Source organism: Centropristis striata, chromosome 11 (genome assembly GCF_030273125.1).
Source record: "Centropristis striata isolate RG_2023a ecotype Rhode Island chromosome 11, C.striata_1.0, whole genome shotgun sequence".
Taxonomy (NCBI): domain Eukaryota; kingdom Metazoa; phylum Chordata; class Actinopteri; order Perciformes; family Serranidae; genus Centropristis; species Centropristis striata.
This window is the reverse complement of record NC_081527.1, coordinates 32401354-32416642: the sequence shown is the minus strand read 5'-3', so window position 1 is coordinate 32416642 and position 15289 is coordinate 32401354. Positions and strand designations below refer to the sequence as shown.

Below are 15289 nucleotides of genomic sequence, written 5' to 3'. Positions count from 1 at the left end.
TTCTGCACCACACACTAAACACATACACAGTGGTGGAAGAAGTATTCAGAAGTAATAATACCACAATGTGAAATCACTCCACTGAATTAAAAGCCCTGCATTCAAAAGCTTACTCAATTAAAAGTACAAAAGTATCACAATTATACTTTAGTAAATATACTTAGTTACATTACACCACTGTGTATATACTGTAAACAAACACTTATCTATATAGTATACTGTTTTTATTAAAGTTAGCAAATTAAGTTAGAACTTCATACTAAGATCTCTTAGATTTAAACATAATTGGGACACAGACTTTGATTTATTTCAAGTGTTCAGCCACAAAGATTGGAAATCAACAAACTAAAATTAATATATAGGCAGAGGTGGACAAGTAGTATATACAGAACCCTTACTTAAGTAACAGTACACTGTGAAAATACTCCACTACAAGTTAAAGTCTTGCATTCAAAACCGTACTTCAGTAAAAATACAAAAGTATAACCACAGAATTGCACTCAAAGTATTAAAAGTACTCATTAGGAAGAATTCCCCCACTTAGAATGTTCTTTATGTTCTATATACAATATTGGCGTATAATTAGTAATGCTTTGTGTCAGCAGAATTTTAATGTTCTCAAGGTATGGCTAATTGAACATACTCTACAATGCAGTTTAATTTATAAAAATGCGTAATCATTTTTAATCAATCACATGTTAAATCTTGACCTAAATAGTAACTAAAGCTGTGAGCCAACTTTAGTGGAATAAAAACTACAATATTTGCTTAAAAAGACATATAAAGTTAATTTAAATGGAAATACTCAAGTAAAGATAAGAAGACTTTTTTTGTCCCGCAGTGGAGAAATATAGTTGTCACAGAAGCTCAAGATATGGACGTGAGTTTACAAAAATATATAAACAAAATAAAGAATAAAAATAAAACATATACATATATTATATACACCTTATATACATAAAATACTTACATGGCTGCTATATCAATATTGCACATAGGGTTTTGATGTCTTGTTGTTATTGTGTGTTTTTTCCCTGAGAGTATTTTGTATGTCACAGATATTGCACTTTAGGATTTGACACACACACACACACACACACACACACACACACACACACACACACAAACAGAGTATAGTATAGGGGTTCATCAAAGTTGTACTTAAGTACAGTATTGAGTAAATGGACCTATTTACATTCCACCACTGTATATGTTTAAGAAATATGATTGGTTGCTATTTAAAATATCTTCTTCACTTCTTCTACTAATGATCAGCAGACACTGACACAGTTCTAGTCGCCCACTTTGCCTTGAAACTGTGTCATAAGTCTATCACATTGTAAATAATTAATTTGTGTCAATAATGTATTCATTCTAAAATCACCAGTCACTGCAGCCTGGGTTTCGTATTAGTGTGTTCGCGGCGGCACCATGCGGCACCCGTAGCCTGCGCCATCGGGTGACGTTGCGCCCGAGGAGGAGTTCCTGTTAATCCAAACATCGACGAAATAACATCCACAGACATTTATCGATACCGAATTCATCAAACCTCATCGAGTTACCCAACAGCATGGCAGCTCAGAAGATAAACGAAGCTCATGAGCATATGGCTAAAGCTGAAAAATGGTGAGTTTCGATGAATAATGTCGTTTATTTCCTGCTCTGTTTGTTTTACTACTGATTTTAGCTAGCTGTAAAGGCCACTGTGGCATTTCCATCAGGGGCTATTCCACATAAATTCACACAATTTCTGCATCGTCATGTCACCATATGTGGATTTAATAGTGCGTACATGAACTACAATCATGTCTTCTTCTGTAATAGATAATAAACTGCTGATTCTGCTCTGCTCCAGTCGTTCATAATTTGCTGATCATCATGTTTTTGTAGCTTAAAGACGAGTCTGACAAAGTGGAAGCCTGATTTTGACAGTGCTGCTTCAGAATACGCCAAAGCAGGTAACGTTACATTGTTGTCACACATTTATATGAAGAAAGAGAGACCGGGGTTGGTTGGGAAACATCTATTTCTGCTCCTTTGTAACATAAAAACGTTTGTTTTATTGACATGTACCCATTTAAAGCATCTGATATTTGCAGATTTTTTTTATTTGTATCATCTCAGTTTTATTGTATTGAAAGTTAAAATGCAGTGCCGAATAAACGTATTAAAGCTAAGTGATATTAGAACTGTGATATTTCTAGTTAATTAAAACATGAATCGGCTATATTTTGATTTAATATCCGAAAGCAGGTTTGTTGGCACACAGAAACAGAAAAGGAGAGACCGACTAGAAATAACAGCAGACCTATTCTAAGTTAATGGCTGTGCATTTTAAAACTAAATAATGATTGTTGCATTATAGGGACAATGTGCATTGTACAAACTGCATCGTCATGGGGTTTTATTAGCTTTATAGTGCTGCATTCACATATTTAATTCAAATACAGCATTTTTTTAATGATAGTATAAAAACAACACTGTTAATATTCAGTTACTGTATATTTTGTTTGCGTATATTAAGAGATTTAAAACAATGTTTGTTAATTATTATTATTTTGAATGTAATTAGACATTCACACTTGTGAATTGCTTATATGTTCTTTTTTTATTTGTTTATAATGACAGATATTGATTTAAATGTTCATGTTGATCTGATTCGTGTTTGCATTCAACAGCAAAATGGTTTATATTATTTGCTTTTTTGCATTGTTTTAACAATGCTATATTGATGGAGCTCATTGGTACAAACACACAACACGAATTGAATCATAAATCACCTTATTTTAAAAACATTTCTATGCATTAAAACAGTGAGCTGAAACCTTAACCCACCTGCTTGTTATGATATTCTAAACTAAATGATGCAAGCAAAATGCAGCAGAGAGTGAAATGTTTTCCTACCAACTCCATTCTCTACTAATCATTTTACCAAATATCCCATGTTTTTACACTAACAAAAAACATTTGTCCTTTTCCTTTAGCCGTGTGCTTCAAGAATGCAAAGCAGTATGATCAAGCAAAAGATGCTTACCTGAAAGAAGCTGAATATCACACAGAAAACAAGACGTATCCTCTCTTTGCTCTGCCCACAGTTGCATGACATTAAGCTGCTGTTTGTTTTGTAGTTTCCTTAACTTGTTGTCCAGGCTTTTCCATGCTGCAAAGTAAGTATCTTGTGTTATCATCCTGACATATTGAGTATGCAGCAAATAATAAAAAAAACCCTTTTTGTTAAAACTCTGTTCCTTTTCCTCAGGGCTATTGAACAGGCAGGTATGATGATGAAGGTGAGTGTAGAATAAACACTGAGTCATTAGCAGGTAGATGTGGGTAAAGCTTCTGCAGCAGAATCATAACTCTGCTGTATTTGCATTGCAACAGGAGCAAAAGAAGATGCCCGAGGCCATCCAGTACATAGAGAAAGCCTGTATGATGTACATGGAGAATGGGACTCCTGACACTGCTGCCATGGCTCTGGACCGGGCTGGAAAGTAAAAACACCTCCTTATTTATCAACCTGAAAGCAAGTTTGATGTTTGACCTTAGATTTAATTCAAATTTCCCATCTGTTAGCTGTTAGTCTTGTTATTATCTGACACTGTACCTTTTTAGTTTTAATAAAAAAATCCTGCCACTAAAAAAGGGAATACTGATGTGTGCAGGGACCAAAAAGAGTCTTTTCCTTTCTTTCATCTAACATCACTGTCTTTTGTTGTTCACCAGACTGATCGAGCCTATAAACCTAGAGAAAGCTGTGGACCTGTATCAGAAGGCAGCTGGCGTGTTTGAGGTGAAATTGAGCTTCCCACAAACCTCAATGAATCATTTAACTGATGCTGATTGATGATTTTATTTCTTTGCACTTATATGCATCCATGTTTATTCTCTCTCTGTAGAATGAGGACCGCCTGCGTCAGGCAGTTGAACTGCTGGGGAAAGCCTCCAGACTTCTGGTCCGGTTAAGAAGGTAAATTACATAAAGACAAGGTGGAGAGGATATAAATGACCAGAGTTTTTCGGATACCAATACTAGTATTAGAAATTCTGCAGATACACCGATCTGTACTCTGTGCAGCTAACAAGTTAGATGAGAAAGAAGCAAGATGGTTCGCTTGCTGCTTCATCAGCTCCAGAAAGAAGTTCAGTGTCCAAAATCGATCATGGAAGTTACTAATGAGGGAGCCATCTCTCTTCTTTGTCATCTAGCAAAATGTCACCAATTTGGCAAAACTTTAAACTGTAAAATGCATAAAGTAGCGTTTTCTACCAATACTGTCCTGTTATTTTACCAAAGTGTGGCCTTTTTTCAGTTTCCAGTTTCAGAAACTAGATAATAAAAATAGGTTCTGTGACATTGATCTGTGTATGCATTTGTTCTTGTTTTACAAAGGGTTTGACATGAGCCTGACCACAAAAGAATAATAATACATGCATACAGGGTTAGTAATATACAGCTGTTAAATTAGTTTTGTTTGTTTTTTAAATGCACTAGTATTGGAATGGCACTCAATATAAGCTGATAGTTTTAGTAACATAATTGTTATCAGGAAGGAAAATGGCTAAATAGTATGTGATGATTTTTTTTAATAAAACACAGGATCAGTTATAACTGTCCATTGTGCTGTTTTACCATATGCTGATTAAGAAATCAATGAAGCAAGTTGAAAGGGAACTTCTGTTTCACAAAACTTACTTAGATCTAATATCAAATATTAATCTGCCCCTGTGCCCAATGAAGACAACAGCCCCAAAGCCGTTTCTCTGTCTTTATAAATGTTAAGCTACTGTTTCTGCTCCTCATCATTCCTCTCTGTGTTATCGTCTTTCTTACCAGGTTGGATGAAGCATCAGTCGCTCTGCAGAAAGAGAAGAACATGTACAAAGAGATTGAGAACTTCCCCATGTGCTTCAAGGTTGGTTAACTTTTTTTTATTTCATTAAATTCATTAAGTACCTTAATCAGACTTAATATATTATCACATTCAGCTGGAATTTTATTTCCAGCGAGGCAATGTTGTGTCATCTCGGCAGGGTATATTTAGTCACAGGCTCCTTTATTAGGTAAACCTTGCCAGTCCTGGTTGGACCCTCTTTTGCCATCAGAACTGCCTTCATTTTTTGATGCACAGATTCAAGAAGATGCTGGAAACATTCCTAAGGGATTTTGGTCCGTATTGGCACAATAGCATAGTGCAGTTGCTGCAGATTTGGCAGCTTTACTCCCTACCACCTGAATGACGCAGCAGCAATAGAGACTTATCAGACCTGGCACCTGGCCTGTGCAAACTGTAGCCTCTGTCTCCTTTTCTTAGCTGACAGGAGTGATACCTGGTGTGGTTTTCTTCTGCTGTAGCCCATCTGCCTCAGGGCTGGGTGTGTTGTACATGCAGAGATGGTCTTCTGCATACCTTGTTACGAGTTGTTATTTGAGTTACTGTTGCCTTTCTATCATATTGAACCAGTCTGGCCGCTCTTCTCTGACCACAGAACTGAAGCTCACTGGATATTTTCTCTTTTTCTGACCATTCTCTGTAAATCTTAGAGATGCTTGTTAGATCAGCAGTTTGTGAAACGCTCAGACCAGCCCGTCTGGCACCAACAACCATGCCACATTCAAAGTCACTTAAAGCACCTTTCTGATGCTCAATTTGAACTTCAGCAGCTCGTCTTCACCACGTCTACAGGTTTAAATGTATTGAGTTGCTGCCATGTGATTGGTTGATTAGAGATTTGCATTAATGAGCAGTTGGACAGGTGTACAGGTGCATCTCAATAAATTAGAATATCATATTTATGTCTGTAATACAATTCAAAAAGTGGAAATAACACATTATATAGGTCAATTACACACAGAATGAAACATTTAATGCCTTAATTTATTTAATTAATTATTATAATGATTATGGCTTACATTTAATGAAGACCTAAAATTCAGTGTCTCAAAGAAATGTAATATTACAAAAGACCAATTTTAAAAAGTGTGTTTAATATGCCTCTGAAAAGTATGTCCATCTATATCACTCAATACTTGGTTGGGGCTATTTGACTTGAATGAACTACTAGAATTATACTTTTCCATCATATTCTAATGTATTGAGATGCACCTGTACATAATGAAGCACATTTAAGTGGAGTGTATTTCTCTCAATATACCATATATATATATATATATATTATATATATATATTAGTTTTAGGAGGATTATGGAGTTCTGTGTCCGTGGCTGTTAGTAAGATACAGTACAGGCCAAAAGTTTGGACACACACCTTCTCATTCAATGCGTTTTCTTTATTTTCATGACTATTTACATTGTAGATTCTCACTGAAGGCATCAAAACTATGAATGAACACATGTGGAATTATGTACTTAACAAAAAAGTGTGAAATAACTGAAAACATGTCTTGTATTTGAGATTCCTCAAAGTAACCACCCTTTGCTTACTAGAATATAAGACATGTTTTCAGTTATTTCACACTTTTTTGTTAAGTACATAATTCCACGTGTTTATTAATAGTTTTGATGAATCTACAATGTAAATAGTCATGAAAATAAAGGAAACGCATTGAATGAGAAGGTGTGTCCAAACTTTTGGCCTGTACTGTATATTCATTGTTGGTTTGGTCTCATAAGGGACATATATAAACGTAAAAAGGAAGAAAATGAGCAGCAAGTTGATGTTCTACCAAGTTGATGTTCTACCAGAGGCCTGTTCCATAGTGAGTTTACCAAATAAGCCAATTTATTTGAATTAATCTGACTAATCTTCAACTGACTGAGTCCCAAGAGTTGCCATATTAACTGAGCTTGATTGTAATCAAGTCAAACGGAAATGGAAATAAGCCCTGTTTACTGGATCGATTTTTTGGAACATACCCCAGATGTTTAGGAGGCTGTTCTGCAGCTCACCCTGACCTCTTCAGAATGGAAACTCATCATAATGAAATAACAACATATGATTTGTTCTGTGCATATTTCTCATAACTCGGTCTGTGCTTTTCAATCTGTAGAAAACAACTGCTCAAGTGCTGGTTCATCTTCATAGAGGGGACTACGTCGCTGCTGATAAATGTGTCAGAGAAAGTTACAGGTACGTTTTTTATCAAGTTCCCTCATTTCTGTGATCTGTGGCTTGTGCAGATTACAGGGAGCCAAAGTTTCCTCGAGCAAGGCATTAAAACTGACAGTTTATCTTGTGCAATCAAACAGGAAACATTCCTTCTTCACAGCCAGAAGTTGATCGTATAAAGAGACGCTCTTTGGAGTTAGTTTGTAACACTTCTGCCACTTATCCTAACATGAAGTGCTGTTTGGTCTCCTCCAGTCTGCCCGGGTACAGTGGAAGTGAAGATAGCGTTGCCATGGAGACACTACTGCAGGGCTACGACGAGCAGGACGAGGACCAGGTCTACCGTGTCTGCAACTCACCTTTACTGAAGTACATGGACAATGATGTGAGTACTGTTGACATATAATCACAAACAAATGTGTTTGGTTGTGGGATTCAGAGGGTCAAGGGTTTAAAAAACTCATCTAATCAGTTTCATCAGGACACAGGCCGAAGATGTAGTTACTGTTAACTACACATTTGCATATGCATAATGGCTGCTTTGTGTATCTTGTGGCCCTTTCAGGTGTTTGTGACAATAGAGAGGACTACTCCTATGTGCACAGCAATGTGCTTGATTTGAGGGCCTCATCATCATCTACAACTGCTTCACTGTTATAATTAACAATATTGTAACTTCCTGGACTGTTGCAATGTTTGTCATTTACATCCTGCAAATCTTATCTCACTTCTGTGGTGTGCCCTCTAGTGGAATCCTCCAGTAACACGTTTTACATAAGCATTTACGTGAACAATTAAGAGTTCTTAAAAACTAAGTATATCTCCAGCCATAACATGAACAACCCCTCCACTGTGATCACATTTTGATTCAAATGTTGCCTGGTGACTTGATTGGTGTGCAAAAATATGACACCTTCTTCCTCCAGCAGAGCCTGGACTATTTTTAAACCACTGTCAAAAGCACAGAGAAGAGCAGAAATGCAGAAATCTCTCACATGGAATAGCCAAATTTGTTCCCACTTATGCAGAAAATGTGTTCATGTGCATCAATCAAAGCAAGAAGAAGTGAAAACAGTTTTCACAGTCTTTTAAAAGCTCAGTTTTAATGACTCATTTTACTTCCCTGGTGCCTCACAGTACGCCAAGCTGGCTATTTCTCTGAGGGTACCCGGAGGAGGAGGAAAGAAGAAGAAGGCTGCTGCTCCACAAGGCGGCGCTAGCGGGGCGCCAGCTGCCGCAGAGGATGAGGATGATTACGAGGGCGGGCTGTGTTAGCCTTCAGCCTCCAGAGTGCCGACTGTACCCATCTGCTGCTCCACCACGAAGACACCCTCTGTGTGTACGAGTTAAAAACCTTGACAAATCCTTTCAGCTCTGAAGCCCACACGTGTGGCTCTTTAATCTTTATTGTGCAAGATATTAAGAAAAAAAGCAATTTAAAAAAAAAAAAACAACAGTTGCAGTTGGTGTTGCAGAGGAGTCGAGTTTAAGCAGCCCCTTTTTAATTTGTGTTTCTTTGAGGTGGATCCTCAGTGTCATGATGAAAAATCGTCAATGTTCAATAATGTATGAAAGCCTGGTGTTTGTAAAAGTTCTCTTGTTTTTTCGTCTCTGTGAAGCTGTACATTTTGCTCTTATCGTTTGTGAGTAGAGTCTTGAGATCGCTATAAGTATATTAAAATCAGAAACACTCTAAATATTGAGTTGATCAGTGTATAGGTGTTTATTTGTACAGAGTTAAATTATTCAGTATTTTACGGCTGCAGCCTGTTGAGAAATATTACTGGAACAATATGCAATAAGTTTGTTAATGCATGTTTGGAATAATGCAACAGTAAATCAAATAAATGTGAATATTAAGGTTTAAAAATGGATTGACCCTATTGTCTTTAACATTAGCGCTTATTCAACTTATAAAAAGATCAGTTATAATGGTGCAGCTTGTTGCCAACTATAGACTGTTTTCAAGGTGTGTGTGATATCTTACACCTTATTTAAAAAATAGTTACGGCTGTGTCTTTATTCCTCATTTCCGCAGTACAATTGTCGAATTAAAGTGACAAAAACATGAAAAAGGGACCCTGCAGTGATGTTTTCAGTGTATTCTCCCCACTGATTTCCTCTTAGAAGCTGGATTTGTGTCTTTGTGTTTTGTCTTAGAGGCTCACTTTGATGGGGAAAAAATATTTTCATGCCAATTAAAATTGTTCTGGTACAACACAACTAACACAGTTATAAAGGGATTGTTTACATTTTTTTTATTTTATTCGTGGTGTTGCCCACTTCTTATATATTCCTCAAAAGCATATCTCCAAACTTTGCACATGCATCAATAAACATTTCCATTGTGTGGCACTTTACGGTCTCTGTGCATTTTCTTAAACGGGTTAGTAGACAGATTTTCCACATCAGTGAAACTGACAGCGGCGGCTGCAGATGTCTGCACCAAAATGGCCTCTGACAGACATGTAATGACTGTGTAGCTTTCTAAGACCTATTTATCTTTGATGAGGCTAATGCTCTCTCCCTGTTAAGCGATATTTAATGCACACACACACTCATGCTACTTTTGTGATGCTCTCTCATCATCTGCGGTGCATCTGCATTAGTCACATCAAAACTGGACTCAAGTGTTCCTCCTGTGGGTTATTAACACAAAGTGTAGCTTAGTCATGTGAACAGACTGCCTTAGATCTGGCTATGTGTGAGCTGACATTGTACAGCAGTTCAGTACTTAATAATGGTTTCTAATATATTTACTGAGGTCTGCTTCCTATTACATTCTTACTAATGGTGGAGAGTAATTAACTACATTTACTTAAATACTTTACCTCAATACAAATTAGAGTCATCTGTTCTTAAGTATTTCTGTTACATGACACTTGGTACTTCTACTCCACTAAATCCCAGAGATAAATATTGTACTTTTTTTTTTATCAGGGAGAAACATAGAAAGTCATTTCAGCACCATTACACACATACAGAGCTAAACAAAACCATGTACCTCAACAATCATGTACTTCAACAATCGTGCTAACATATTCACCAAGCTATTACTCTCTCTCTCATTCTACAATGCACAAAATAGAAAAACCCAACAACAGACCCCACATTCATACTTTAAGTAGTTCAGGTCTCCCTGATCTTATATAACTGATCCACCTTGACCACCAACTTTTAAATTTCTCCGATTGCAATTTTAGATTTCACTAAAAGAGATTTAGATTCACTGTCGATCACTTATTTCAATTGGTAGTGATAGGAAAAGATACAACATGCAGGGCAAAATCACCACCAATCACACTGATTCAATCCTTGAAGTTAGACTGAAGGGTAAGTGATCCCATCTGGAGCTGTCAGACTTAATTTTAAAGTTGAGAGGAATATAGTTGGCTTCAAATAATTTTGTAATGTCTTGGGTAAGAGTAATTCCCAGTTACTTCATTGATTTTTTGTTACAACTTAGGCTGTATTTAGTTAGCAAATCACCTGATGGGTTAAAATTAAGGTCATAACTTGGGTTTTCTTGGGATTTATCTGATAGCCTGATGATTTACCAAACATATCCATCAATGGCATTAAAGTTGTTAGGGATGTTGATAGTTGTGATAAAAATATTAACACGTCATCCGCAAACAAGGATATTTTGTGTTCCTCTCCTGCTATATTTATACCATTGATTTGCTTGATTTGCTTGTTTTGCCGAATATATTGACTGAGAGGTTCTATAAAAAGGGAAAAGAGAAGTGGTGAACAGGGGCAACCCTGCCTACGAGAACGCTCCAAAACAAAAGATTTTGAGAGGCTGCCATTTATTTTAATTCTTGCTATTGGATTATTATATAGAGCTTTGGAAGCTTCTATAAGAGTGTGGTGAAAACCAAAATAAATCTAACACCTTATACAAAAAAGTCGATCTTACTGAATCAACCGCCTTTTCTGCATCCAATCCCATTAACATAGCTTGTGTCTTATTTTGCTGGATATGCCACATAATATGTAGCGTCCTCCTCAAGCTGTCTCAGTCTGTCTCTCATGGATAAATCTAAATGACTGAGATGGGTCGAAATTGTTTACAATCTAAGAATCTTTGCCTTCCTTTGGTATTATCGAGATTATAGCTTGCTTCCATGAGGGGGGGATCTCTCCCTTTTTGAGTGCTCTATTACATATCTGGCACAGTTTTGGAATCAACTGTTCCTTGAAAGACTTATACCATTCAGCTGTGAAGCCGTCTGAACCTGGACTCTTATGTGGTTTAAGTCTTGATATTGCTGCCTTGACTTCTATTTCGGTGATATCCACAACTAAGGCTTTATTTTGTTATGTGTGATTGTGAGAAGATTTAGAAAAACTCTTCATCTCGTCTTCATTATCTAGTCTTGGCTGTGAATATAGTTCCTTATAGTAATTTTCAAAACTTCATTGAATTTGTTCTGATTTATGCTGTATTTTCTTAGTTTGAGGGCATCTTATCTTATTAATAGTGGCGTCTGCCTGTTGTTTCCTCAGTTTTTATATGATAACAGTTTCATTGCCTTGCTACCAGCCTCATAGTACCCGTTTTAGAAATACCAGTTTCTTTTTTACCTCTTCTGTGACTATGTCGTCTATCTCGTTTTGCAGTTTTTTAATTGATACTTCTTTGGTCCCAGGTCTAGCATGATGGTCTTTTTGTAATTCTTTGAGTTTTGTGTATAGAGAATTGAGCCTCTTCTGTCTACGCTTTTTTTTTAGTGATGAGGAAATTGAAATTATTTTCCCCCTCAGGACTAAATATTGTACTTTTTATTATTGTAATGTATTTATTTGACACCTTTAGTTAATTTACAAATTAAGATTTGACAAATCAAAAGAACTTTTACAACATGATGAGTTGTACAAAAAGTGAAAAGTTGTTTTTGACTAAGTTTGAACAGATTTTAATTGTTGATTGATGTTATGTCATGCAAAAATGCCTGAAACATTACATGATTTCAGCTTCCTACATTGTGAAAAATTGCTGTTTTTTTCTTGTCGTAAATTGCAGTTGTGTTACTACTTAAAATGTCTAAAATTTGAACCATATTAGGTGCAAAATTAACGCTTATTGTAATATAATGTAATAACAGTTGCATGGAAACAAAGAGAAAGAAACTGATATGTTGAAGACATAGTTTGGATTTTTTAAAATGTGGTTGTATGAGATACTTATCCATAGTCAATGTATTACCTACAGTAGAAAGCAGTCCGCACGCCCCAAGTTTAAAGAAGCAAGCAGGAGTACCAGGACAGATCTAAGCAATATACTGCTGTGGGCAAAAATCATTTCAAGTGAGCACAATATTTAGAATATTTTCACTAATTTACCTTGCCCTCAGACCGGCCTGTTTAAGTTTACATGGGCGAAACTGAAGCTCTCTTCAAAGTCACAAGACTCCATTGACAAAAACAGTAATTTTACCTCACAGAACACAGAGTCGCTGCTCTTCTGCTGCCTCAACTGGTTAGTTTCTATGTGTTATTGTGTGACTTTGGTGTTTATAAGGCTTAGTTCAGATTCAAGACACAATAACAAGTCAAAAAGTTACACAAACAAACTTAAAATAAAGCACATGTTCAAGAAATAGGGACGATGCAGGGGGTTTGGTCGGTGATGGAGGCCATCTTGAAACCAGAAGGTCTCAGGTTCAGTCAGCTGCAGCTGCTCTCCATTTAAATCCTGTTGAAACACTGTTGACCAACACACAGATTCTCCCCCTGTTCCTTCACAAGCCAACATCAGCTGAATGCAAAACTTGAAACCTTTCCAGATGTTTTATTTGCAGATCTCTGGACCTCTATCATACCTTAACATTGCCTTAAACATACAGGTACAATTTCACATTTCATTCCACCGTAACCTGTCCCCCCCTTTAAACTTGTATGTACATGTAATGAAAATTAGTCATGGCAATAATGAAGTTTTTTTCTATCATGCTACAATGTCCTCTAATGCATAGTTTGGACCAAAGGGCTTCGTGTTTCAGCCCTTCATGTGAGGAATCTTTTTTTTGGTGTCTGCTCGTTTCTTCCCTTGATGGCTGAACGCACACAATGCACCACAGTGTTCATGGGTGTGAATGTTAAAAACAGCGAGAGTTTCACAAGTGTGTGCAAGAATCCACCACCTAATGCACGTTACCCTGATTCAGAAACAGCCCTCTGCTGGTCTCGACTCTCGCCAACCTGTAGATGATTCAGAACATGGATGAATTGGCAATTAATCTCTGTGAGGAAAACAGTCATATTTTACTTTCTTAATACAGCGTTAAACTGTTTCCCTGTGCAGTAAACATACTCTGTATCAGTCCATCTAAACAATATCCACATTAAATTTCATGCCATTTAAATATTTTCATCTTTTCTACATTCTTTTAGATCCATCAAAGCCTACATATTGTAACATATAACTCATACAATGAATATCTGTGAAAACAGCTCTTCCTGAGAAAGATATGTATGTAGTTGATAACAGTTCTTCTCATACAAACAAAATAAGGCAAGTAAAGATTGTCTCATAATGTTTTCTCCGTCAGGAGGCTCCCATGTGGCCTCTGACCTTTTTTTAAAAAAAAGAAAACTTTATATTCATGTTTCTCAGTCAGAACCGGCCTTCTCTCTCCATCCACATCCTTCAAAAACTTGGACGAACGAGAGCTCAATATTGCACAGTCCCACAGTCCAAGCGTTCCAAGTTGCGAGAAAATAACAGATTGTGCTCATGTGGTCGTTGTTGTGCACTTATTTGTTGGTGGGAAGCCCTTAAAGATTAATGTTGCAGCCAGTTTCTCTCCTCCTCCTCCTCCTCCTCCTACTGTGCCATAGTGAAAATGTTAAGAGGCAGGCGTGAAGAGTGATGAAGGTTCTGGGCATTTGTGTTTAAAAACCTACATTTATTTTCGGGATAAAACTTTAAATAAATTAGGAAAATTGTCTTAAAAGATTTCTCCGTCTCCAACTGGACACCAGCTGCTTATTTTATCCACTGAAAATCGAAGTGAGCCAGAGATAAATACAGTACCTGCAAGTCTTTCCTCCGTTGTAAATGTTGTTTTTCCATCAGTAAATAGTAGAAAATACCAGTTTATAACTCAAGCAAGTGTTCAAGTGTGGAGCATACACTTTATCACTGCCACCAGAGCTCAGGTGAAGAGGACATGTTGGCCCTCAGCAGGTGAATCGGCTGAAATAGCTGCACACACCATCAGATCGGCTCCTGTCCGAAAAGCTCCGACCTTCATTATTCAACATCCCGTCGCTGAGCTTTCACTCAGTTTTCTCTCTGGTCCACTTGATCATAGTCTCTGGCGAGCGGTAGAGGAAGATGAGTTTGGCGTACATGTCCTCCTCAAGGTCTAGCTCCCCCGTCTCTCGGACCAGGAAGATGTCGGTGCACAGCTTGAGGATGCGGTCCACGTTGGGCAGCTCCTCGAACATGATGGTGTGGGAAATGCCGCTGAAAAACTCACGCACAAACTTACCGATGACCAGAACCACAGAGGCGTACAAGCCCATGATGCTAGACGGAAGGAAAAGAAAGAAAATTAGACAGCAGACACATTTCTATTAACATACTTTGTATGCATTTTGAAATATCACATATACACACACTGCAAAATTCAATAAAACTTCCTCAATTGGATAACATATTCATTCTCTTTGTCTCTGGACAGCATTAAACATTCAGTCTTAAAAATAGTGTGATCGTTATGCTACAGATTTTAGGTTGCTCAATACGTTTCCTCAAAATGGTGTAAAACAGGCTTTGCGGTAGTTTTCTCTTGTTTGGTGAGGTTTTACCCGATCAGCATCGACAATACATTGCATTGCAATACATTCAATACATTACAAGTTGTTCTAAGACATTTGAGTACATTTTTTCTAGCTAAATGATGTGAAAAACCATGGACGGAAAAACACCCGCTGCTAACACTAGGGACTCCATAGAGCCGCACAAGCTTGACAAATTTAAGAAAAACTAAACTAAACTACTAAACTAACTAAACTAAGATGAGCTGCAGGTCTTAGGCATGTGTGATTATTTCAGTCATTAATGTGGAATTTTTAACTAGCTCCCACTATCTGCTGATCAACTCCGTTCAATAACAGAATATAATAACTTCAACAACAGCTTATTTTAGAAAGGGGACTGCTAAAAACTTTGTTCTTTGTTTATGTAATGTACGTTTAAATTGGTT

The 15289-nt window shown here is 37.0% G+C and overlaps 2 protein-coding genes across 2 annotated transcripts in view; one reads left to right on the top strand and one right to left on the bottom strand.

Annotated features, from left to right (window-relative positions):
- Positions 1-1467: 1467 nt before the first annotated feature.
- On the top strand, positions 1468-9425 carry napgb (N-ethylmaleimide-sensitive factor attachment protein, gamma b). The gene is made up of 12 exons (XM_059345250.1): positions 1468-1626; positions 1891-1958; positions 2985-3069; positions 3150-3167; positions 3260-3290; positions 3385-3494; positions 3727-3793; positions 3900-3970; positions 4838-4916; positions 7012-7091; positions 7326-7455; positions 8208-9425. The coding sequence occupies exons 1-12, from the start codon at positions 1571-1573 to the stop codon at positions 8343-8345; spliced, it is 933 nt and encodes a 310-aa protein (XP_059201233.1). The 5' UTR covers positions 1468-1570; the 3' UTR covers positions 8346-9425.
- Positions 9426-12865: 3440 nt separating this feature from the next.
- LOC131980442 (piezo-type mechanosensitive ion channel component 2) overlaps positions 12866-15289 on the bottom strand; it is a 108898-nt gene continuing 106474 nt past the window's right edge. Inside the window, exon 53 of the mRNA XM_059344684.1 lies at positions 12866-14610. Within this exon, the coding sequence (XP_059200667.1) occupies positions 14358-14610 (253 nt within the window). The 3' untranslated portion in view covers positions 12866-14357. The remainder of the gene's footprint in view (positions 14611-15289) is intronic.

What these genes read in the sequence shown, in the direction of transcription:
- napgb (XM_059345250.1), top strand. Translation starts at nt 1,571, where the DNA reads ATGGCAGCTCAGAAGATAAACGAAGCTCATGAGCATATGGCTAAAGCT. An exon ending in CTTCTGGTCCGGTTAAGAAG is followed by an intron (nt 3,971 to 4,837) that starts GTAAATTACATA and finishes CTTTCTTACCAG; the next exon opens with GTTGGATGAAGCATCAGTCG. An exon ending in TGTGTCAGAGAAAGTTACAG is followed by an intron (nt 7,092 to 7,325) that starts GTACGTTTTTTA and finishes GGTCTCCTCCAG; the next exon opens with TCTGCCCGGGTACAGTGGAA.